Here is a 26,974-nt window from a genome sequence, read left to right on the forward strand (position 1 = left end):
TTCCAGCTTTTCTTCATCATTGCAGCCACTTTGCCCTTTTATTTATGCATTAAACCTATTTCCTTTCCCTAAATTGCAGCCACAATCCACACCTTTCCAACTTAGCTGCACCCTACATACATTAATTAGTCATTCTTTTCATATTGCAGCCACATTCCACACCTTTCCAACCTAGTTACATGCATTCACATGCATTTCAAGCACCAAAACAGCCTTGTACCGTGCATCCCTTATGCCATTTTCAGCTTTCCTCCTTGCAATTCCACATGCATTTCCAACCTAGCAACACCCTTTTAATCATTCCTAGCTGCAATTCACATGCTCTCCCATCCATTCTCTCCCATCCATTCCTTAGCCGTGAGTCCCCCTTCCATTTTCCAGCATCCTCCTTCCATTTCCACCACTCCCCATCCCTCCAAAACACTATCCAACCATCAACCTATCCTTAGACCTTGTGCCACAACGAAGAGGAGGAGAAGAGTGCCTAAACGTTCATACAATTCAAGTTGAGTTGTTGGAATTTTTAGGTGTTGCTTTTCCTCGATTACAATGTTTAATTTCAATTCTCTTTGTCTTGTACGTATGAGGAACTAAACCCCCCCTTGGCTAGGGGGGATTCGAAATACATGTTTATATATGATTTGATTACTTCTAATTGCGTTTCATAAGTTGTGGATTCAATTTGTTTAACTATTTGATTGATAACCTATTTATGTATGTTTATTGAGAGTGCACGCTTAATTTTCATGCATGAATATGACGCTAGAATATAAGTGAGTTTCACCTAATAGTTATGAACTTATATTCACAAGTAGTGAAGGTTGCTTATAAACAATCGCGTTAAGTAAATTCTTGGCATAAGTTTCATGCAATCATAGTAACGAATGTCTCGTCAACACTTATGGTTTTCAAAGAACTTAATGATTCTTGCTTGTATCTCTATTATGCAATTCATGTAGGGAACTTGTGGGGAATGCTTTGGGTTGTCGTATGCAATCATCCAATTCATTAACTTAAGGAAAACTTGACGGTTAATTTAAACGGACCTAATTAACCTGGGGTGTTGAGAATTCATGGTTTATTGAAAAGCAACTAGAAGTCATTTTGTATGCAAGTATAACATGTGTGAAGATGAACCCCTTAGCTAGCTTCCCATCCATTCATTTCCGTCAAATTCGTATTTACAATTTGTTTTCTTTACAATCTATCCATTTTAGTTTAAATTTGTCCAAACCTCAATCCCCCCCCCCATATTTTGTTTAGTCTTAGTCTTAATCTATCTTATTCTGAGTTTTGCATTCTTTGAGTCTAGTATAGTGTTTTAAACTTGTTTTTACGTTTTTGAGTCAAATCCAAGTGATTAACAATCCCTCCTAATCCCCGGTCCAGAACGATCCCTACTTACATACTTACTACAATTGTGTGCATATAATTCACGCATCAAATTTTGGCGCCGTTGCCGGGGATTAGCAACTTTGCTAATCTCTTGGATTGTTTTATTTTCTTTTGTTTTTTTTATTTTATTCCAGATTCTTAATCTTGTTTTGTTTCTTGTTTTAGGTACTAGTTTATGACTCGGAGTTCTCATCTGATTCGTGAACCTATCTCGGTCTTTGACGCCGATTTCGAGCGAGAATTGAGACGAAAGAGAAAGAACCCAGAACCTAGCGAATCAAGTGAAAGCTCCGAGTCCATTTCTGAATCTGAAGAAGAGAAACCGAAGACAACAGAGGGTGAAGTAGACATGGCAGCGGACAACCGAACAATCAAAGAGCTTTCCGCTTTGGGATTGGCCAATGCCGCACCATTATGCATTCAATACCCCGCGGCTGCCCAAGGCAAGACCGATGAATTCGAGTTGAAGTCAAGCTTGTTGCACCACATTCCGAAATACCATGGGCTTTCCATGGAAGATCCCAACAAGCATCTCAAGGAGTTCGAGGTTGTTTGTTCGAGCATGACACCCATAAATGTCGACGGGAACATTCTGATGATGAAGGCTTTTCCATTCTCATTTTTGGAAAAAGCGAAGGATTGGCTTTTCGAATTAGCACCCGGAACGGTTACATCTTGGGATAGTATGAAAAGAGCTTTCTTGGAGAAGTTTTTCCCAACTTCAAGAATCATTCTCTTGAGGAAACGGATTAGTGGCATCCAACAAAATCAAGGTGAATCGTTTCCTTCTTATTACGAACGTTTTAAATCACTTGTTGCTTCTTGTCCACAGCATCAAATGAAGGAGGAGCTGCTCATTCAATACTTCTACGAAGGACTCCTTCCCATGGAACGCCAAATGCTTGATGCCTCGGCGGGAGGTGCATTGGTGGATAAAACTCCGGGGGCTGCAAAAGTTCTAATTGCCAACCGAGCACATAATGCACAACAATATGAAGGTGTTGGACAAAGAGACCCCCCACGACCACAAGTGAATGAGGTAAGTTCTATGCCCGAAATTCAATCCCAATTAGCTAACCTTACTTCTATTGTTTCTCAGTTGGCCGAGGGAATGAAGATTCATGGACCAAGTGTGTATGGTGTGTGCTCTATGCAAGGACATGCCAACGATCAATGCCCTAAGTTAATTGAGAATGGGGGTTGGGAATCTGCCAATTCCGTGGGTTTTGGGAACCAAAATCAACCACGCCATGATCCATACTCGAATACCTACAATCCGGGGTGGATGGACCATCCAAATTTCAAATGGCGGGATCCTCAACAACCCCAAGGAGGATTTAGGTAGCAACCACCGGGCTTTTATACAAAGCCATTCGTCCCCAATCAAAACCAAGTGCAATCCGTCCCAACAACCTCAGGTATGTCTTTGGATAATGATCAAGTTGTTAAGTTACTTACTACTTTGACGCAGGAAGTACAAACTCAAAATAAGGAGAGACAAATCCAAGACAAACGGGTGGACAATTTGGAGAAGCAAATAGGTCAAATTGCCGAATATATGGGGCAAATTAGAGAACAAGGCAAATTGCCTAGTTCAACCGTTATGAACCCAAAGGGAGGATTTGAAACCGCTAAAGCCATCATGTTAAGAAGTGGTACACAGGTTGGAACGAACTCAAATACATCCAAATCAAGTCAAGACAAGGAGGACAAGTTGCTGCAAGAAGAAGCACAGGGAGCAAAGCCCACGACCAAGGATGACCAAACCTTGCCGAATTCATCTAGTTCTCCTAAGCCATCCCAAACCACCAAGGTAAGTCCCAATTCGACTTTTTCTAGTTCTATTCCACTAAACGTGCCCTTTCCTGGCAGGTTTAGGCAATCAAAGAAGGAAGAAGCCGAGAAGGACATTCTAGAGACCTTTCGGAAAGTTCAAGTCATTATCCCGCTCCTTGATGCGATTAAGCAAGTCCCGAGGTATGCTAAGTTTTTAAAAGAACTTTGTACAACAAGGAGAAGGATTTCGAACAAAGAGGTGGTTCAAGTAAGTGAAAATGTCTCTGCTGTGTTACAAAGGAAATTACCCCCCTAAATGCAAAGATCCGGGTAGTTTTACAATTCCATGCGTTATTGGTAATACTAAGTTTGAACAATGCATGTTAGATTTAGGTGCTTCTATCAATGTCATGCCATATTCTATTTATGCTTCAATGAACCTTGGTGAATTGAAAAAAGATGGTGTAATTATTCAGTTGGCCGATAGATCTAATGCCTATCCAAAGGGCGTATTGGAAGATGTCTTGGTGCAGGTAAATAATTTGATATTTCCGGCGGATTTCTACGTTCTTGAAATGGAAGAAACTAGCCATGCTCCATCTTTGCCGATTCTTCTTGGGAGGCCCTTCATGAAGACAGCCCGAACAAAGATAGATGTGTTTAAAGGCACTTTAACGATGGAATTCGATGGGGAAGTGATTGATTTCAATATTTCTGAAACTATGAAATTTCCTAATGATGATCACTTGATAGGAGCATATTCATGCGACTTAAATGGCTTGTTCTCGTGCATTTACGTTATGTTTCTCTAGTTATTTTAGTCCTTTATGCTTCTTTTGTGTGTTTTCAGGTTCTAAGGGCTTAAGGAAGAAAAAAGATGCATTTTGGAGCATTTTGGAGCAAAATTGGGCTTGGAATGGATAGCATATGATTGGAGCCAAAATGTTGGACGAATTTGAAGGCCTTGTATTCACTTTGGACATAAAACAAAGGGCCTAGCCCATTCTCTCTTAAACCAAGCCCTTTGCCATGCATTTCCTTCCAATTCCAAAGCCCACAATCAATTCAAAAGCCATGCAAATCCATATTCAACACCCTAAACTACAAGCATGCATCATTACACCACCTTCTCCATCTTTATTCCATATGCATTCATTATAATTCACCCCACTACCACCACTCACACACACATGCAATTACACACACCATTCACCCCTTTGTGCCGTGCATCATCTCACCAAGCAATCAAACAAGCCACATGCATGTCCCTTTAATCATTCAACCACATTCCCACTTTCCTAGCTAACCCTACATGCATTCTTTATTCACTCTTCATCATTGCACCACAAATCACTAACCCTACATGCATTCATAAATCATCCACACCTTTGTGCCATGCACATTCATAGCCTTCCCAACATAATGCACATTCATCCCTTTCTCCATACCAAAACCGTGCAAAACACTTCATTCCATTCATTCATCATTCCATCTCATGCATCACAATTTATTCCACCCTAGAGCCTCATTATTCAATCCATCATTCATCCATCTTCCACCCCCTTTAATCATTTAACCCACATACATTCACAACACACTTCACATGCAAAACAACAACCATTCACACACCAAAACATCATTGCCGTGCACTTCACTTTGAAATTCCAGCATCTTCACATGTATTTCTAGCTTTCCCTTGCATTTCCACCACTCATTCTTCATCATTTCAGCTACCTACATGCATTATTTATTAAACTTTTCATCATTGCATACAGAAAATGAGCAAGAAAGCTTCACAAACACATGCTTCTTCAACAAACAAATCAGCAACACATGCACCATCCTTCCCTTTGCCGTGGGTTCCCTTTGGCCCCCTTGTGAAATTTCAGCTTTCCACCCACTTTCCTAGTCTTTTATCACATGCATTGCAGCCATATGTTCCCTCCACTACTCCTATAAATACCTTGCATTCTCATCATTCAAGGCATTCCTCATTTTTCATACACAAACACACCACAAACACACCATTTCCCAAACCTTGCCGTGCCTATCCTTCATTTCTGTGCAGTTTTTCTCCTCCATTGCAGCCACTATCCAACCACTTCCCATCCCTCCAAAACACTTCATCCCATCACACAACCTATCCTTAAACCTTGTGCTACAACAACGAGGAAGAGAAGAGTGCCTAAACGTTCATACAATTCAAGTTTGAGTTGTTGGAATGTTTAGGTGTTTCTTTGATTTCAAAGTTTCATTTTAATTCTCTTTGTTTTGTATGTATGGAAGAGAAGAGTGCTTAAACGTTCATACAATTCAAGTTTTGAGTTGTTGGAATGTTTAGGTGTTTCTTTGATTTCAAAGTTATGAGGAACTAAACCCCCTTTAGGTAGGGGGTGATTCGAAACTATGTTTATATTTGCAATATGAATTGATTAACTTTCGTTGGAATTTCATAAGTTGTGGATTCAATTTGTTTAACCGTTTGATTGATAGCTTATTTATGAATGTTTATTAAGAATGCGCGCTTAATTTTCATGCATAAATATGACGCTAGAATATAAGTGAATTTCACCTAATCGTTATGAACTTATATTCACAAGTAGTGGAGGTTGCTTCTAAACAATCGAGTTAAATGAATTCTTGGCACGAGTTTCATGCTCATCATAGTAACGAATGCCTCGTCAACACTTATAGTTTTCATAATGCTTAATGATCTTTGATTGTATCTTTATTGTGTTGTTCACGTAAAGGACTTTTGGAGAATGTTGTGAATTGCGTTGCGCAAACCCATCCAATTCATTAACTTAAGGAAAACTTGACGGTTAATTTAAGCGGACCTAATTAATCCGGAGTGTTGAGTTTCACGATTTATCGAAAGACCAACTGAGAATCAATCTTGTATGCAAGTGTAACATGTGTGGAGAAGAACCCCTTAGCTAGCCTTCATTCCATTCATTCCATCACAATTTCATATTTACATTCCGCTCAGTTTATTAACTTGTTTTGTTATTTCAATTTTCGTCAAATCAAAACTTTTCCCCCCCCTTTACTTTCTTGTTCTTTAGTGCTTAGAATCTGTTTAGTTTATGTTTTAAGGTATTTTGAATCAAGCCATAATCTTAAATTCATCCAAAATTAGTTTTGAGTCTTTTTGGTTTGTCTTAATGTTTAAATTTTAGTTTTGCATTCTTTGAGTCTAGTTTAGTGTTTTATCTTGTTTTTACGTTTTTGAGTCAGTTTCCAAGGTTTTAGCAATCCCTCCTAATCCCCGGTCCAGAACGATCCCTACTTATACTTATACTACAATTGACAAAAAGAGGGTTTAATTTGTGTGCGTATAAATCTCGCATCATCACTCATGTTTCTCTATTGATATTCTTGATTCTTTGGTGCAGGTACCCAATCAATTACAAGGTGGAGGAGATCCCATTACATGCTGTGGGTCCTAAGTGAGAAAAGAAGGTCTCGTCCGGCTGCAAGACGTAAAAGAAAGTGCTACTTGGGAGGCAACCCAATGCACTGAATAAAACAAAGCATGTTCATTGATTTTCGAGAAATTACAAATGTATCTAACAAAGAAAGAGAAAGATGGAGCCTTCACAAAGGTTGTGTACGTGAAGCCCTACTACGAGGCATCGGAGCAGGAGGCATCGGAGCGGAAGGCATCGGAGCGGAAGGCATCAGAGCAAGAGGCATTGGAGATAGAGCATTCGAGGCCTCAATACTTGGCGGAACGCTGGCTGACGCAGGAAAAAGGTGCCTCTGGAAGAAAGACGCAAGCCTTTGACGGTCACTTTGAATTCGACCTTGAGATTCTTGCATCTCATCAAGCTTCCTCTTCATGCCTGTCGAATAATTATTGGCAAGCACGTGCAAACTTCTATTCTCGTGCTTAAGCTGTTTGATCTCTTGCTTGAGATTTTCCACCTCTGCCATCAATGATTCAACCTGACGGGAGCGAGCAAGTAGGCGTTGGCCCATGTTGGACACAGAGCCCGCGCACTGAACACTGAGAGCTAGGGACTCTTGAAAGGCCAACTCATCGGACCGTCCTGAAAGCAGCTGACTATCTTTGGGAGTGAGGAGGTTCCGAGCTACTATCATAGCTATTGTTGCATCCGTCATCACAGAGTCTTCACCTGTAAAAGGGCCATGAGAAGATAAGAAAGACGGGCACCATACCTTACCCTGACGAGGCGCTACCGGATCACTGCTGAGACTCAAATCTAAGCAAAGGTTAGATGGGTTAGAAGAGTTAGCCATTTTTCAAGAAGTTAAAAGAGAAGGGTTGGATGGAGTAAAATCTCAACGGGCCAGAGACGATTTTTGGGCAATCTTCAAAGTGTGCATGTTAGAGGTGATCGATCACCTCTATAAAAGGAGCGGCGACACACTCACCAATTCAGAATTGAAGAGACACCACTCTTCAAAGCCGGATTTTCCGGCGTAAAGTTCGCCAGCTCTTCAGACGCAATCCCGGCTTTTCAGATAAAGCGTGCAACTTTGTCAAAAGCTTTCTGACAAAGTTGAAGACGCGTGGAGGCCGAGAAAGCAGCTACACACTTTTGCCGACAAGCGTGGGTGACAAAGCCGAAAGCCCGGCTTTTCAGAAAACGCGTGCCACTTTGTCAAAAGCTCTCTGACAAAACTGAAGACGCGTGGAGGTCATTTCCGCATCCGCACTACCACTTGCCATTACAATTCCTATATACATCAACATTCATGGCAAGGCATACACCCAAAAACGCATGACTCTTCTTCTCGGCCGAAAATGTAGCTGCAACCAAACCTCTCAAACATGCTCAGTTTTCTTCTTCTCTTGAGAACACATATTCAACCATTGATGTATCCCCCAAAGAAGATACCAGATGCCTGGAGTACAGATGAGGCAAGAGGAAACAGTGGATCGAAGCATGTGGAGACAAGCGCAACAAATATATGTGCTGATTCATTCACTGCTTCTGCAAAAGCAAAAGTATCTCATATCATCAAGGGCGAAAGCAAAGGTATCTCATATCATGATCTTTCCCTGTCCTTTCCTTTGTCCTTGTTATTACTCGCATGGCAAAGTAAAGTGAGCAATCAGCCGGCACTTAGAGTCAGTCTTCTGATCTGGAACCAACTACCTGGAATCTATTCCCTGGTTGCTTACCTAGCGTTGCTCTCGAGTAGTCATCTTCAAAGGTTGATACACTTCCAGAGAAGGGACCACATCGGCTTGGAGAACAGCTAAGACGAGTGACGAGGAAACATCAATCTTGTGGATAGTCAACAAACGCAACAACTGCATATGCTAAGTTATCCTCTAACCCTCTTCAATACGAATTGGAAAGATTGAACAAAGAAACAGGTCATCACCTCCACCTCGTGCTTGCCTGCCATATGTCAGAATCTGTGGAAAAACTCAAGATCAAGCCTCAATGCAACCACCAAGGAGAAGATGGAATTTACACTCCATAACCAGATTTGCATCCCTAAACTCTTCTCTTTGTTAGATACATTCTGCCATGTTGAGTATGTTTAGTTGCTGTTTGTATGTTTACTTTTGTTTGGTGTGAATTTAGGCTTAAAACATTGAGGACAATGTTTGATTGAAGTGTGGGGGGGTAACTAAGTATTTGATGCAAATTCGTTGGATTTTATCACCCATAACTTCAAGTGTTGTTCCTTGCTGTTTTAAAATGTTTTAAAGCTGATTTGGAGTGTTTTAGTATGTTTTGTTTTATAACTCCGAAAATCACATAAAAATTTGAAAAAACATGTTTTGAAAAGCCTAAAAAGAGTGTTTTGAGTCGTTTTTGTGTGTTTGTGTCGTAGGTCACCTTCCAACACAATGATAAGGATTTGGTTTGTAATTGCATGACTATTAAAAAGAGTTATAAACATAGAGAAAAGTTTGATTTACTCTTGGTATATGCTTGGTTATGGTTATAATGTATGACTTCACATGCAATCATAAAAGAAAAATTCGTTTTTGTAACATGCTTGAAGGAAGGAACTCAAACAAACGCTACAACCCTGTGAGACTCGAGCCATTACCTTCTTTGGAGAGTTATAATCTGTGATTCTTTGTTTTCTAAAGTTGTTGCATGATCTCATTATTCCTTGCTTGGTTGCTACTTAGAATGCAATTGTATCATGATAGAACTAAATGCTAGAACTTATATCCGTTTCATTCAAAGCATGACATTGAATTGCATAACATATATCAAGATGAAGTTGTGTAGTTGCCACAATAGCCAAATAGCCTTACTTCCCATATTTCGTATATGTTGTAAGTTTTAACCCCGTTGAGCCTTGTTTAGCCTTTATTCTTTGTTTACCCACATTATCCTCACCTAGCCTAGTTTAGGACAGTCCACACCCTTGTTCTTAAAAGATAGTGAGCATGACTTAAATGAATTCCTTTTGAGTTACATTATGCAAGAAAATGAGTGTGGGGGAAGGAATGCTTGTTCTTAAGTATGTTTTGAGATTCAAAAGAAAAGAAAAACAGAAAAGAAAAGAAAGAAAGAAAGAAAAAAGAGCTTGAAAAAATGAAAGAATGAGTGATTGAAGAAAGGGTCCAAAACACCAATTCTGGCCCTAAATTGTCTAAATTCTCCCTTTTTGTTCAAAAGTTGAGTTTTCATTCAAAAGTGAATTCTAAGTTGATTCAAGTGCTTTGCTCACTATTTCTTTAAGAACCTTTGTTTTCCATATGCCTTCTTTGTTATCCACACGCCCCAAGCCCCATTACAACCCGTGACTTCAATCTTGAGTGTTATGTGTTTCAATTTGTGGAGTTTGAACTTGGTATGAGCATATGGTGTCACTGGTTCTCGCGTCTAAGTAGTAGCATTCCATTCATGAGATCATATCTAAACATGCCTATTAACTCCAGAAATTGCTTTCTTTGTGATACATATATGTGAGTGTTCGTTTTCATGTTTACATCAATCTTCTCACATATGACTAGATTAGGGTGTGTAGTTAGAAAATCTGAGTGAAAATTGAGTGCATATCTTGTAAGGAATTGAGCAAATTCTCTAAGGCATGTTACTACATTCAAAACATGGTTTTAAATGCTTAATTGTGAACTAGTATGTGGTGACTATGATTAAGAATGTACTTAAGTGTTGATAGGAGCATATTCATGCGACTTAAATGGCTTGTTCTTATGCATTTACGTTATGTTTCTTTAGTTATTTTAGTCCTTTATGCTTCTTTTGTGTGTTTTCAGGTTCTAAGGGCAAGGTATGCAAAAGGATGCCTTTTGGAGCCTTTTGGAGCAAATTAGAGATTGGAATGGATATCATATGCTTGGAGCCAAGAGGATGGACGAAATTAAAGACTTGAAGTAGGAAAGTTAAATCCTAAAAGACCTCATGTTTGAGCATCATTGAAGACTCCTACGCATTTTAGAACACAAAAACAACATTCCTTGCAACCTTAGGACATTGTCGTGTGTTTCCTTGTGTCTCCCTTCCTTGCCATGCAAGGAAGGGCTTTGTTCCCTATTTTAAACACTTGAATCATTCACTTATCATATCATTCACTTATCATATCATTCACTTATCAAACCATTCACTTATCACTTCCATTCACTTATCACTTATCACTACCATTTACTTATCACTCACCACATATCATACACTCATCTCCTTATCATAACCATACACCTATCACTTATCACTTATCACAACAACAATCTTCCACATGCACTCCCATCCTTTATCCCATCCCATTTCCAACCTTTCCACATGCAATTTCTTCCACATGCATTCCCACTTTCCTAGTTGACATCCACATGCAAACACATCACACAAACAAACACCCCATGCCGTGCATCTCCACAATCTCATTCTTCAACCCACATGCACTTTAATCATTCAAACATGTAGCCATATAATCATTCACCCTATCCCTTCTTTGTCACAAAACAATGTCACATGCACCATCAAAACATCCTTTGCCGTGGCCCTTGCAAATCCATCCCATTTTCAGCCATTACACTCCTTTAATTCACCCACCATTCATTCTTTATTCCACATACACTCATCATCACACAACCTAGCTAACCCTACATGCATTATTTATTAACTCTTCATCATGCATCAACATTTTAAATAATCAAGAACCAACCAAAACCGTGCATACACACTTCATTCCATTCATTCATCATTCCATCTCATGCATCACCAATTATTCCACCCTAGAGCCTCATTATTCAATCCATCATTTAGCCATCTTCCACCACCTTTAATCATTTAACCCACATACATTCACACACACTTCACATGCAAAACAACAACCATCAACACACCAACAACAACAATGCCGTGCATTACTACCATCACTTTCCAACATTTCTCATTTCATTATTCATTCACTTTGCATTCATTCAATCAACCCACATGCACTTATTCTTTCATCATTGCACCACCAATTCAAACACATGTTTCCCCAACAAACAAATCAGCCACCACATGCACAAATCCATCCATGTCGTGGGTTCCCTTTGCTCCCCTTGTGCAATTCCAGTTTTCACATGTGTCCTAGCTGTTTTTCCATCATTCCTCCACACAAATGCTTAAACAAACAGCCATATGTTCCCTCCACTCCTCCTATAAATACCCTTGCATTCCCATTCATTAATATCATCTCATTTCATACACAACACACCACAAACACTTCCATCTTCTCCCTAGCCGTGAGTTTCTCTCCATTTTCTGCACCATTTTCTCCACCACTCCTCATCCATTTCCATAATCCCCCAATCCATTCAACACACCAACAACATCCCTTAGTCCTTGTGCCACAATAAAGAGGAAGATAAGAGGGCCTAAACGTTCATACAATTCACGTTTGAGTTGTTGGAATGTTTACGCGTTTCTTTGATTTCAATGTTTAAATTCAATTCTCTTTGTTTTGTAATATGAGGAATGGAAGAGAAGAGTGCCTAAACGTTCATACAATTCAAGTTTGAGTTGTTGGAATGTTTAGGTGTTTCTTTGATTTCAAAGTTATGAGGAACTAAACCCTTTTTGGCTAGGGGTGATTTCAATACCATGATTATTTATGTAATATGAATTGATGAATTCCGGTTATGAACTCTTGATTCATGAATGCAATTGGCTTAACTATTTGATGATTAACTTATTTGTGTTTGTTGATTGAGGGTCGACACTTAATTAGCATGCATGAATATGTGGCTAAAGTTTAAGAAGGTTTCACATAATCGTTACTAACTTATACTTGAAAGTAGTGAAGGTCGCTTGTCACGATCGCGTTAAGTTTAATTCTTAGCATGAGTAACATGATGTCATAGTTGCAAATGCTTTGTCAATGCTTATGGTTTTCATTATTCTTAATGATCTTCGATTGTATCTCTATTATGATGACATGTAGGGAACTTTTGAGAATATTTTGGGTTGTCGAATGATGCCATCCAATCCAATAATATAAGGAAAATCTGAGGGTTAACTAGTGATGTCACGGTTAATTTGGGGCATTGTCGTTCATAATTCAATGAAGGAATAACTGGAAATTGATTCATATGCATAAATATCATGTGTGGAGAAAGAACCTCTAGCTAATTCACCAACCATCTTATTTCATCAATTACATTCTGTCTAGTTATTAACTTGTTTCGTTATTTCAATTTTCGTCAAACCTCAATCCCCCTTTTGCTTTAATGTTCAATATAGTTAGAAATCAATTTAGTTTGTGTTTTTAAAGCATTTTGATTCTTTTGGTTTGTCTTAGTGTTTTAACGTTTAGTTTCACATTCTTTGAGTCTAGTTTAACGTTTTATATTGTTTTTACGTTTTTGAGTCAGTTTCCAAGAGATTAACAAGCCCTCCTAATCCCCAGTCTAGAACGATCCCTCACTTATTCATTCTACTACAATTGTCAAACGAGGGTTTAATTTGAGTGTCAAGTAATTCTCGCATCAAGTGTGAAGATGACTAAAATCTGTGGAGATAACGAATTTTAACATGTCATGTGCATTAAAAATCCATGAGACCATTGTTGGAAGGTGTAAGTTGTGTTTTGTTCATTTTGACTAGTTTCGTGTTCTTTTGTTGTTTTGTTTTGCTCGAGGACTAGCAAAAGCTAAGTGTGGGGGAATTTGATAGGACCATATTTAGGCGACTTACTTAGCTTGTTTTCGTGTATTTATGTTGTTAATTCATAGTTGTTTTAGTAGTTTAAGCTATTTTCGTTTGTTTTTAGGTCCTAATGGCTAAGGAAGCAAAAAGGTGCATTTTGGAGCATTTTGGAGCAAAATTGGGCTTGGAACGGATAGCATATGCTTGGAGCAAAAGGATTGGACGAAATTGAAGGCCTTGTATGCACTTAGGACATAAAACAAAGGGCCTAACCCAATCAAACAATCCTTTGAGCCATGCAAAACCTCTAGCCCAATCAAACAATCCATCAAAGCCATGCAAAAATCAGCCAACACATGCACCCATCACCAAACACTTACCTTTGCTGTGCACTCCTATCCCTTTGCATTTCCCTTTCATTTCAGCCACATGTATTCATCATTGCAGCCACCATTCACTCTTTAATCCACATGCATTCACACACACTTCACACAAACAACATTCACATGCAAACACATGCATTTCCAACACCAAACACAACCATTGCTGTGCCTTCCACACCAATTCCAGCTTTTCTTCATCATTGTAGCCACTTTGCCCTTTTATTTATGCATTAAACCTATTTCCTTTCCCTAAATTGCAGCCACAATCCACACCTTTCCAACCTAGCTGCACCCTACATACATTAATTAGTCATTCTTTTCATATTGCAGCCACATTCCACACCTTTCCAACTTAGTCACATGCATTCACATGCATTTCAAGCACCAAAACAGCCTTGTGCCGTGCATCCCTTATGCCATTTTCAGCTTTCCTCCTTGCAATTCCACATGCATTTCCAACCTAGCAACACCCTTTTAATCATTCCTAGCTGCAATTCACATGCTCTCCCATCCATTCTCTCCCTATAAAAACCACACACACTTCATTCATTTGTCATTCATTCCACACCTCCCTTCATACACAACACAACACAAAACACATTCTCCCTTCCTTAGCCGTGAGTCCCCCTTCCATTTTCCAGCATCCTCCTTCCATTTCCACCACTCCCCATCCCTCCAAAACACTATCCAACCATCAACCTATCCTTAGACCTTGTGCCACAATGAAGTGTTGGAAATATGCCCTGAAAGTCAATCTTTGGAAGAAACCTTTCAGGACAATGAATTGATGTATATATGACTCTTATACATCGGAAGGCAAAGATACTAATTAGGACTATCTCAAAGAACAAAATATGTCCTATATAGTGAATCCATGGACAATGGATCGATGGAAGAAGTAACCTAATGATGTTAGATTACAGAGACCTTCTTCTCATAACCATCATGTCCAAAAAGGTTCCTGGTCATAAGGATTGTAGGAGGGATACTGACAATCCATAGACTGGTACATACTATGTCCGCTTCAATTGGAAGGATGGAAAGTCTCATCCCATTCGTGTAGCGACACTAAGACAAGCATGTAGGTGCTCATTAAGGGAATGAGTTCACTGAACACAATCGAACGAGAGTACTTGCATGGAGGTCTACTCACATGTCAAGCAAGTAACTCTAATGGTTGGAATAATGTAAGTAATCCTTTGACCTGAGGCATCGTCGTTGTCTTGTGGTTAAGTACTTAATCTTTGATTATGTTAAAGTCATTCCATAAGCGAGTGTCCAAGGCATCGTTGGGGTTAAGCCACTTAGCCATGAAGGCAAGTGAATGCACAACAAGGAATCTCTAATCCTCGATAAGAAAGGATGAATACTCTAAGATATGATTCGGGAATCTTCGGCCGAAGTATTGAGCGTAATAAAGGAAAGCGTTCCTATACGTCTCAAATGAATCGTATAAGAAGGAATAATCACATTAGGGGTTTGACATTATAAATCCATACCCTAGTGATGTGATTGAGAGTATTGTTTTAGAGAAGGATCGAATTACATTGTAATTCCAACTGAATAGGTTCTCCGAATAAACTTCTACATTAGCTTGGGTAGCCATGATATATGTTTAGATGTCACTCATGGCTTGTGAGTTCTTCTAGATGATTAAATGTAGTCATCAAAGAAGAAGGTGAATTAAAAGTAAGTTTTAATTCACTAAGTGTATGGATTAAATATAATCAATTGGATTGGTGCCAATCACCTCACTACCTTGCTAATTAGAACCTAAAAGATTGTTCACCAATACACTCTTGTAGTGAGTAACTAATGGATGATGGAAATAATTAATTGGATTGATTAAGTGTTTTGATTAATTTAGAAAGTCTAAAGAAATCATAAAAGCGATAAAGATCGTTTTGGGCTTAAAGAAACGTTCGGGTTTAATTAGGCCCATTGGGCCAAAACCCATTGGGCTTTTATTCAAGCATTGGATGACTTGAAATAATTAAAAGCCCAAAGCCCAAACCAAACACAAAGGGCCGGCCAAAGAGAGGGAGAGAGAGAAGGTCAATTGTTGACTTGTTTCTTTATGTAATAAAAGGAACATAATAATGAAAGATGAGTTAGTGTGTTTAGATTATTCAAAACACAAAAGAGAAGAGAATATCAAACTCTCTCTAACAACAAGGGCCGGCCACCATGGGGAGTTTTTAGCTAATCATTCAATCACCCCTTTGGTTATTCCTTCATCTTTCTCACTACACTAGTGGGTGAGGATCTTTAGAGGTTTTCAATTTTGGAAACTTGAAGAGAACCTAGGAGCACTCATTCTCAACAAAGTGGAGGAGGCAAGGAGGGAGGCTAGGCTCAAGGAGTTCAAGGAGCAAAGAGCTTGGAGGTGGTCAATCCTTGGTCTAATATCTAGATCAAGAGGTATAAAACTACTCCTAAACTTTGTTCTTAAATAAATTGTTTTTGATGTATCATATATAAACCTATGCATCTTGAAGGGGATTTGCATGACTATAGCTTTGATAAAATGTATGACATTCTTCCGTTGCTTTCGTATATAAATTTTGAATTGTATATGCATGCTAGTCACTAGAAATCCCACATGAATCTCATAGATTTCCCTTCAAGTGGTATCAAGAGCCAAAGGTTTATATTTGATGTGTCCTTTTGGATTTTATGCATATGGGTATTAATTTTATGTTTGACATATTAGTTCTTCATTCAAAGTATGTTTATCTTTTATTTTTCAAATGTTGAAAAATTGTGAATCAATAGTTGAAAAAGATATGTATGCAAAAGGTGTTTTGGATGCATGAATGAAGAGTGAGTTTAGAACAATTTTTTGGGGTTTTGAATCATAGGGAGGGCATGGCAAAAGGGGATTTTTTGGCTATGTGTTTGTGTTTTGTTTTGAACCTCACACACACACTTTGAAGCTAGAAAAATGTGTTCTTGAAGTTCTTGATTATGTTCTTGGTGTTCATGGTTTTGTTTTTTGAAAATAGTTTTATTTAAGTTCATAAATTGTTTTATGGATTTGGATGATATTCTTATCATCAATATTTATTACAAAAGGTTTTTTCAATCCTAGACTTCTTTAGGATATTTTAAAACTTTTTCCCTAATTTTCTTAAAGCAAAATCAAGTGCAAGCATAATTTGAATTCTTTTTTTCTTCTTTATGTTGAAATAATGCTAGGTGGGTGAGACCTACCCATTTTCCCCCTCATTTGGCCGGCCAACTCAAGTGGTTTTCCCACTTGAGGGTCCTTTTGTAATCATGAAAAGTTTGGTATTACTTTTAGTATTTATGGTTTGACCCCTAACTTTTTCATATTTGCATTTAGACCCCTACTATTTAAAAATTGAAATGTTTGATTTTAATTTTGTTTAATGTTTAAACTCATCATTGAATTATGCCCATATGCACTAAATCTAATTGATTATATGTTGCATTCCATTTGATTATTTAATATGATTAAGTAGTTAGAAAATGGGTGACTATGGACTTATGCCTTAAACGATAATTGAGCTATGAGATAAGGCGCTAAAATCAAATTGTTTGAACCTTGGGAATGTGTTTTAATTACTGTTTCAATTGGACCTTGTCACGTTTCGACATTAATCTATCTCTCCCTCTTAGTATGTGTAATTTGTAGGAATTTGTACAAATCGGTTTGTAATTCTTATTACTTCTTAATCTCTTTTAGTTAGTTGATTCCCTCTAGTGCTAGACTAGAGTTTCTTTAACTATTGGTAAGGAGACATAACTAAAAGAGGGTTTTGACATGAGATTCAAGATTAAATGGGTCCAACGCCCTAATAAGCAATGAATGATTGTCTTTCATTTCTAATGGCTCAATGAAAATGTTTTAATTGGATTGAAAAGCACGTAATTAAAATGACACAACCTCCCCTAGATCTTATTCAACAATGTTGGCTCGTTGTTGCAATAACCAAATAAGTCCATGGTCATCCAAGAGCCTAAGATAACTATAAAGTCCAATTTCAAAGGATTGCAAAAACCGTAGTAGTAGTAGTTACTTCCAATATTTGAAAAATTCGTTTTTGATATTGATTTGTTTTTCTCAAAACAAATAGTGGGAGTATCATACGCTACTAAACTATAATGATTTCAATTAGTAGTTATATATATCTCCAATATTTTGAAAAATGTTTTGATATTGATTTGTTTTATGAAAACGAATAGTGGGGATATCATATGCTACTAATTTCATTAACTTTGGACTAGTAGTTGTAATAGGACAATTTATTTGAATATGTTTAAATAAATAAAATTGATGAGACCTTAAAATCCCTCAACCAACAAAGAATATTAAGTTGATAAACGAGAGATGTTTTGAACATTTCTTCGTAGGCCTTCCACCGTGGTGGGCTCCAATCGTTTGTGACTCATGCACCGGCTTCACCCTATAATGGGGAAGTACAAAGTATGGGCTTACATTCAGGAGGAGTCCATAAACATATGATGAGGTGAGTGTAGACAACGAGTATGACCAACATGATATAATTTTGAGGTTGTGCTTGAACCTCTACATAAACTAAGCATGGTGGGAATAACTTAACTAAGTGCAATGGTGCCAACATGATATAATTCTGAGGTATTCATTCTCTAGAGGCCAAACTAGATGGGTAATTACAAGAGTTGTAAATGAATAAAGTGTTATTTTCTCATCATTATTTTTGCTAACCAACATGATATAATTCTGAGGTGGGCTTGGTAATGGTGAGTCTCCCATACCCCGCTAAGAGTTCAACATAACTCTCGGATTCTATTGAGGGATATGGAATTTGCCAAAAATGGTGGGTGGTGTCATTCGGTTTAAAGACCCGAATCGTGTGACTTAATCAACAATCAAACTAATTTATTTTATTGTTTATGTATTTAGATATGGTTGGAAGCACATTCGCGAAAATACTCGACAAACATTGCCTAGAGGGGCACAATTTCCCATCATGGTATCGTAATGTCAAGATTCTCCTAACATTGGAGAAGATTATTTACGTACTTGATAAGCCTCTTCCTGACATACCTCTTGGCCCTGAGGCCACAGAGGATGAACGTGCTAAGTATGACAAGCATATTGAGGATGATACACAAGCCAAGTGCTATCTGTTGGCTTCCATGAATGAGGAGCTACAGAGACAGCACGAGGGCATGGACAGTGCATTTTCCATAATACTCCATCTTACGGAGTTATATGGTGAAGGGACGCGCAACCGTCGCTTTAACACTGTTTGTGAACTTGTGAAGACCAAGATGGTCAAGGGGGCTCCAGTGCATCTACATGCACTGAAGATGATAGGATTCATTGAACAATTGGAGAACCTAGGTACTCCACTTGACGAGGAATTGGCTCAGGACTTTATATTGGCTTCTCTTTCTGATTCATTCTCACAGTTCGTAATGAACTACAATATGAATAAAATGGATAGTACTCTCTCTGAGTTACTAAACATGTTAGTAACTGCTGAGAAAACTATGATAAAAGAGAACGTTGTAGGGACTTCTGCAGTAGCCTACAACAAGCCATCCTCTTCCAAGTCTAAGCCGCAAGGCAAAGGCAAAGGGAAGGAGAAGAAGTCACCCACTCTTAAGCCGAAAGGGGGAGTGAAGAAAAAGAAGGCAATGGAGCCCAAGGGGGCTTGCCACCAATGTGGAAAGGAGGGGCATTGGAAGAGGAATTGCAGGTTATACCTTGCAACTCTTAAGGACAAGCCACAAGGTATGGTTTATGTTCTTATCTTCAATTCTAATTGTTAGATCTTCTAAATATTTATATTTGATATAAAATGCTAATCACTTATATAATTGTATATAGGTGGAGGAGCTAAGTAGAAGAGGAACAAGCAAAGAAAAGAGTGGAGAAGGGTTCGGTCACCATGTTTTTGCTTACTACTTGGGAAGTTTGTTTAGGCATTTAAAGATTGTCTTTAAACTTTCTTATTGTGTTAAGAACTTATTATGTGGCTTCATATGATGGAAGACCACTATTAATGCCTAAATGTTTGAAGGTACTTAAATAAGTCTCTAAATGTTTAGAGATAATTCCTTTTAAGTTAAACATTGTGAATGTTTGTGTTATCATATTAAGGTAATGTGATGAATGCCTTCTAATAAATAAAATATTTCCTTAAAGTAATGTTATGAATTGAAGATTGTCTTGTTGTATCCTAAATGAGATACATGATTATAATGATATTAGAAATAAGAAAAACGTTTCTTATATGGTTATCACTTAAACCACAATAATCAAGATCACTCTTGATTCAATTAGTAGTTTTGAACAATTAATTGGACATTCTTAAAATTGTTTTAAAATGTCAAGTGTGTTAGTGATTAAACCAAAAATTTAAGTGTCTAAATCAATAAAATGTTTAAAGGTTTTAGTCACTTAATAACAAGACATCAACTTAGTGAAGAGTGAAACAAATGAGCTTGAAAGGTTTTAAAGCTACTACACAATGTCCTCAACCCGTATACTCCACGTTTATACAATTTTTTGTATGAAATGATTTCTCATTAAAGTCATGAGAAATAGTGGGAGGTGAGAAATTGGATATAAACTTGAATATGATTGGTTTATAGTTGTCTAAATAATAATAGTACTTGACTATTATTGAGAGTTTATAATTTTAATTGTTAAAAGACTCAAGCTCTACAAAACATTAATATGTTGTGTAACATTCTAAAGAATAGTCTTTGAATGTAGGTTTCGTCAACCTAGCATAAAATGGTTATATGTTGGGAGTTGTCCATCATTCTCTTTTATGAGAACAAGCTAAATTACAAAGCATATGGACAAGTTGATGAAACAAAAGGGAATAGTTTCAAAATGAGTCACAACATATAGTTTAACAACAAGACAATCCGAATTCGTCACCTTATGTAACTATAACGCTCTATGTAGTTTTTGATAAAGAATTATATCAACCACCTAGAAGGAATGGTTGAGTTTCTATATCCTTAGTAGAAGCCTTGCTTTCACTAAAGACTTGGATAATTCTTATATGACTACATTAAAGTCTTAGTATGACTAAAACTTGAAGAATGGTGTATGACACCATTTAAATGATTCATTTAAATAACTTGTGTTAGCTAGCGTTGTTGATAGTCTCAAAATTGTTGAGACATCATTAATAAGCTAATGGATCTCAATGATTGTCAATAGATCCAAAACAAGTTAGTGGGAGCAATATGCACGGTTAATTTTAAGTATAGACTTGAAATTGGACTTATTGATATAATGAAGGCTATCTCAAGGAAGTTATATGGGGAAATTAAATCTCAAATGTTGAAGATTTAAGAAAGCATTTTACTATATAATAGAAAAACACTTTCATAACCCTTATAATAAATGTGTCATAAAATCACAAAAGGGACACATGTATGGACTTGTGAGCAAATATCAAAAGGTGAAAAACCACATGGGTTGTCACTTTAAGATATTACTATATCCCAAGATCAGAACCATAGCAACTGAAAGAGTATTATTACCTTTAAGAAAGGAACATCAGAGTGGGACTCTAGAAGCGTGCATTCACTTAGGTTATGAACCAAAGTGAAAATAATCCATTTTAAACAAATGGAACTTCATAATGAATGAAGTACTAATCGTATGAATATATTGATAGTATTGTACTACAATGGTCTCAAGGATTGGAGCAAAGTTTGTATAAAGTATACAAACGAAATATATGTCGATATATTGTTTTAGAAACTGCTTCAAAAGGTGTTTTGAATGGAAGGGGTTCTTTTAGAACCAATGATTGAATCCAAACCATAAGGTCGTTAGTAGGATACTACGACGTAATGGGGCGATAGCTCAAGCCATGGAATCAAGGTCTCATCAAAGTATTCGAACACAAGAAAGAGACATCATCAAAATGTTTTAGAAACATTTGATAAGTAAATCCCTTTTTAAATTAAAAGGTGATTAAATACATAACCAAGTTAACCTACGAGCATAAGCTCACTCAACTAGCATGTATAAGATACACTAGTGATTGACTTTAGTGCAAGTGGGAGATTGTTGGAAATATGCCCTGAAAGTCAATCTTTGGAAGAAACCTTTCAGGACAATGAATTGATGTATATATGACTCTTATACATCGGAAGGCAAAGATACTAATTAGGACTATCTCAAAGAACAAAATATGTCCTAAATAGTGAATCCATGGACAATGGATCGATGGAAGAAGTAACCTAATGATGTTAGATTACAGAGACCTTCTTCTCATAACCATCATGTCCAAAAAGGTTCCTGGTCATAAGGATTGTCGGAGGGATACTGACAATCCATAGACTGGTACATACTATGTCCGCTTCAATTGGAAGGATGGAAAGTCTCATCCCATTCGTGTAGCGACACTAAGACAAGCATGTAGGTGCTCATTAAGGGAATGAGTTCACTGAACACAATCGAACGAGAGTACTTGCATGGAGGTCTACTCACATGTCAAGCAAGTAACTCTAATGGTTGGAATAATGTAAGTAATCCTTTGACCTGAGGCATCGTCGTTGTCTTGTGGTTAAGTACTTAATCTTTGATTATGTTAAAGTCATTCCATACGCGAGTGTCCAAGGCATCGTTGGGGTTAAGCCACTTAGCCATGAAGGCAAGTGAATGCACAACAAGGAATCTCTAATCCTCGATAAGAAAGGATGAATACTCTAAGATATGATTCGGGAATCTTCGGCCGAAGTATTGAGCGTAATAAAGGAAAGCGTTCCTATACGTCTCAAATGAATCGTATAAGAAGGAATAATCACATTAGGGGTTTGACATTATAAATCCATACCCTAGTGATGTGATTGAGAGTATTGTTTTAGAGAAGGATCGAATTACATTGTAATTCCAACTGAATAGGTTCTCCGAATAAACTTCTACATTAGCTTGGGTAGCCATGATATATGTTTAGATGTCACTCATGGCTTGTGAGTTCTTCTAGATGATTAAATGTAGTCATCAAAGAAGAAGGTGAATTAAAAGTAAGTTTTAATTCACTAAGTGTATGGATTAAATATAATCAATTGGATTGGTGCCAATCACCTCACTGCCTTGCTAATTAGAACCTAAAAGATTGTTCACCAATACACTCTTGTAGTGAGTAACTAATGGATGATGGAAATAATTAATTGGATTGATTAAGTGTTTTGATTAATTTAGAAAGTCTAAAGAAATCATAAAAGCGATAAAGATCGTTTTGGGCTTAAAGAAACGTTCGGGTTTAATTAGGCCCATTGGGCCAAAACCCATTGGGCTTTTATTCAAGCATTGGATGACTTGAAATAATTAAAAGCCCAAAGCCCAAACCAAACACAAAGGGCCGGCCAAAGAGAGGGAGAGAGAGAAGGTCAATTGTTGACTTGTTTCTTTATGTAATAAAAGGAACATAATAATGAAAGATGAGTTAGTGTGTTTAGATTATTCAAAACACAAAAGAGAAGAGAATATCAAACTCTCTCTAACAACAAGGGCCGGCCACCATGGGGAGTTTTTAGCTAATCATTCAATCACCCCTTTGGTTATTCCTTCATCTTTCTCACTACACTAGTGGGTGAGGATCTTTAGAGGTTTTCAATTTTGGAAACTTGAAGAGAACCTAGGAGCACTCATTCTCAACAAAGTGGAGGAGGCAAGGAGGGAGGCTAGGCTCAAGGAGTTCAAGGAGCAAAGAGCTTGGAGGTGGTCAATCCTTGGTCTAAGATCTAGATCAAGAGGTATAAAACTACTCCTAAACTTTGTTCTTAAATAAATTGTTTTTGATGCATCATATATAAACCTATGCATCTTGAAGGGGATTTGCATGACTATAGCTTTGATAAAATGTATGACATGCTTCCGTTGCTTTCGTATATAAATTTTGAATTGTATATGCATGCTAGTCACTAGAAATCCCACATGAATCTCATAGATTTCCCTTCATGAAGAGGAGGAGAAGAGTGCCTAAACGTTCATACAATTCAAGTTGAGTTGTTGGAATTTTTAGGTGTTGCTTTTCCTCGATTACAATGTTTAATTTCAATTCTCTTTGTCTTGTACGTATGAGGAACTAAACCCCCCCCTTGGCTAGGGGGGGATTCAAAATACATATTTATATATGATTTGATTACTTCTAATTGCGTTTCATAAGTTGTGGATTCAATTTGTTTAACTATTTGATTGATAACCTATTTATGTATGTTTATTGAGAGTGCACGCTTAATTTTCATGCATGAATATGACGCTAGAATATAAGTGAGTTTCACCTAATAGTTATGAACTTATATTCACAAGTAGTGAAGGTTGCTTATAAACAATCGCGTTAAGTAAATTCTTGGCATAAGTTTCATGCAATCATAGTAACGAATGCCTCGTCAACACTTATGGTTTTCAAAGAACTTAATGATTCTTGCTTGTATCTCTATTATGCAATTCATGTAGGGAACTTGTGGGGAATGCTTTGGGTTGTCGTATGCAATCATCCAATTCATTAACTTAAGGAAAACTTGACGGTTAATTTAAACGGACCTAATTAACCCGGGGTGTTGAGAATTCATGGTTTATTGAAAAGCAATTAGAAGTCATTTTGTATGCAAGTATAACATGTGTGAAGATGAACCCCTTAGCTAGCTTCCCATCCATTCATTTCCGTCAAATTCATATTTACAATTTGTTTTCTTTACAATCTATCCATTTTAGTTTAAATTCGTCCAAACCTCAATCCCCCCCCCCCCCCATATTTTGTTTAGTCTTAGTCTTAATCTATCTTATTCTGAGTTTTGCATTCTTTGAGTCTAGTATAGTGTTTTAAACTTGTTTTTACGTTTTTGAGTCAAATCCAAGTGATTAACAATCCCTCCTAATCCCCGGTCCAGAACGATCCCTACTTACATACTTACTACAATTGATAAAAAGAGGGTTTAATTTGTGTGCGTATAATTCACGCATCAAGGAGTCTCCAAGCAACACATATGACTTCATCAGCAACCCCAATGTAAGCATTTCTGAACTCACCGTGTGCTCGTTATGTGTCCTTTGCTTTCGTTTGTGTTGAATTTGACTCCCATGAATATTCTTATGAATGAAATGATGAATTTGTTGAGATGAACATATCAATGCTACTGAATGCATGATTCAGTCGTATGGGCGCGCTTAGTAGATATTTAGGGCCGATCAATCCAAATGCAACCTGCAAATCACACAATAAAAATCTAATTAGAATAAAACCCAAAATAAAACCCGAACTAAAATATTGATTAATGAAAAATACATTTGTGAGGAGTGTAAAATGAGATTTTTGGAGTGCCAAAAAAAATTGTTAGTTTTTGTGTTTTGTAATTTTTTGATTTTTTTTAATTGAAATAAAAGCTAGAAATTAAAATAAACAAAAATAAAAAGAAACGAGTTAAAAAAATTGGGTTACCTCCCAATTAGCGCTTTAGTTAATGTCTATAGCTAGACGGAAGGGAATAAGACTAGTGATCACGCCACTTGTTCTCGTAGAGTAAACCACGCCTTAGCAGCATCATAAGGCAACAATAGGTACGGAATGAGTTGATTTTTATCAATTATGTGTTTTAATTCAATGGTCGAATCCTTCATAATTGCCCTTCTATGTGAATGAATCTTTGTGATCGAATAGGGTCCCTTCCATTGATGCTTTTGTTTCCCTTGAGCTGACTTCAGTCTTGTATTTAATACCCAAAATTTCTGTATAGGCCGAATGTCTTGACAAAGAATTAGGCTGCCATTAAGCTGCCATTAAGCTGCCTCTTCTTTCCTTTGTAGATTTTAGCCTTGTTGTAGGACTCACTAGAAGACAAACCCACATTTACCACGGTGAATGGCCGTGGTAAATTGCAATCCACCACGGACAATTTGCCCATTAAATCTGGACGTGATAAGAAGTCCTAACTTTTACCACGGGCAATGCACGTTGTTTATTACATAATAATGATAGACAGTGCCTGTGATCGATTAGAGTTAAACACCACGCACTACGACCATTGTAGATTACTAATTGACCACAATCAATGCTTGTTATAAAATGTTTTCTAAAAAAAAAAAAATTAATTAATTAAAAATATATAAAGAAACAACAAAATTGCACATTTACTATAATACAATATTTCATGAATAATCATATAGTCAAAATGTGTTACAAGATGTACAAAGCTAACAACACCACCAATGATTTATACTAAGAATACCAAATTGTATTACAAGATGTGCAAAGTTAACAACACCACCCATGATTTAAACTACGTACGAATCACCAAATAGGCATCTAATAACAAGAAATTGTCACTTGAAAGACTTCACTTTTCTTTGGACACCTCCAAATGAAGTCCTTTGAGAGTGAAATACTGCTCCTAATGCTTGAACCTCACTAATTGCTCTCTTTATCTGTATAGACATAAGCACATAGATCAAAATAAAATCTAATTTATCTAATAAAAACGAAGCATAACAAAACTGATAGTTTTAAACAGTCCCATCCAATTACTGGAACATCAATAAATCTAATATCATAAAGTTTATTCATATATAAAGCTTTGAAAGAAAACTCATGTCTCAAGAGCATCATGTACAAATTCAATTTACAAACTCATCGATTTCACTAATATAAAAATAAAATAATAATTAAAAAAAACCCAAGTACATATCAACTATATATCCCATTAATTTTAATGCGAGCAAGCTTATTAAATGGAGAAAATTCACTAACTATTGAAACTGAGCAACACAAAATATTTAAGAAAGCAAAGATAATTAATTAAAATAAAATAAAAGGACTGAAGAAAGAAAATTTACGCAAAAAGAATTCTACCAGATTCCTCCACAAGGAGCACCGCTCCAATTTGGTCTCTGCGCCAGCCAACTCAATCGGAGAAAGCATTATCAGCCAATACTTAACCTAGAAATTTAAAAGAATATATTGTAAACTACGAATCCTGAAGCATAAAAATCAAACCTAAATTATAGAGAATCATTTAACATAAGAGGAGTAAATAGATGGAAGTTTTGTTGATACAACCTAGCATACCTAAAAACAAAATATGAGAGCGTTTGATTGTTAAGGTTCGAAAATAATTGAATAAAACTCCAAATTGCAAAGTAGATGGAAAATGAAAATAATAAACTTTTGTCAAAAACCAACCTTGCTAGTGAATGGAGAGTCAGAAATACAGTGAACCCAAAACAAAAAAAACAAAAAAAAAAAAGTACGTGAGAGGATCGAATAAACCAAATAAACAACATAGCTTTTCCTTTGCGGAGGAAACCGTCGTGGGAGAAGTGAATAGTGTGTTGGAAATGTG

At 37.0% G+C, this 26,974-nt stretch overlaps 1 protein-coding gene and 1 pseudogene across 1 annotated transcript; both read left to right on the forward strand.

Moving 5' to 3' along the window:
- Positions 1 to 1,542: 1,542 nt before the first annotated feature.
- LOC148691519 (uncharacterized) lies at positions 1,543 to 17,009 on the forward strand (annotated as a pseudogene).
- A 1,502-nt stretch (positions 17,010 to 18,511) lies between these two features.
- On the forward strand, positions 18,512 to 19,432 carry LOC137740666 (uncharacterized). The gene has a single exon (XM_068480503.2). It carries the CDS (start codon positions 18,548 to 18,550, stop codon positions 19,430 to 19,432), a length of 885 nt encoding a protein of 294 aa, XP_068336604.2. The 5' UTR covers positions 18,512 to 18,547.
- Positions 19,433 to 26,974: the final 7,542 nt, after the last annotated feature.

The sequence above is a fragment of the Pyrus communis genome, chromosome 13 (assembly GCF_041283825.1).
Source record: "Pyrus communis isolate YQ-2024b chromosome 13, ASM4128382v1, whole genome shotgun sequence".
Classification (NCBI taxonomy): domain Eukaryota; kingdom Viridiplantae; phylum Streptophyta; class Magnoliopsida; order Rosales; family Rosaceae; genus Pyrus; species Pyrus communis.

Coding starts and splice junctions, on each gene's coding strand:
- LOC137740666 (XM_068480503.2), top strand. CDS start 18,548: ATGTATTTAGATATGGTTGGAAGCACATTCGCGAAAATACTCGACAAA.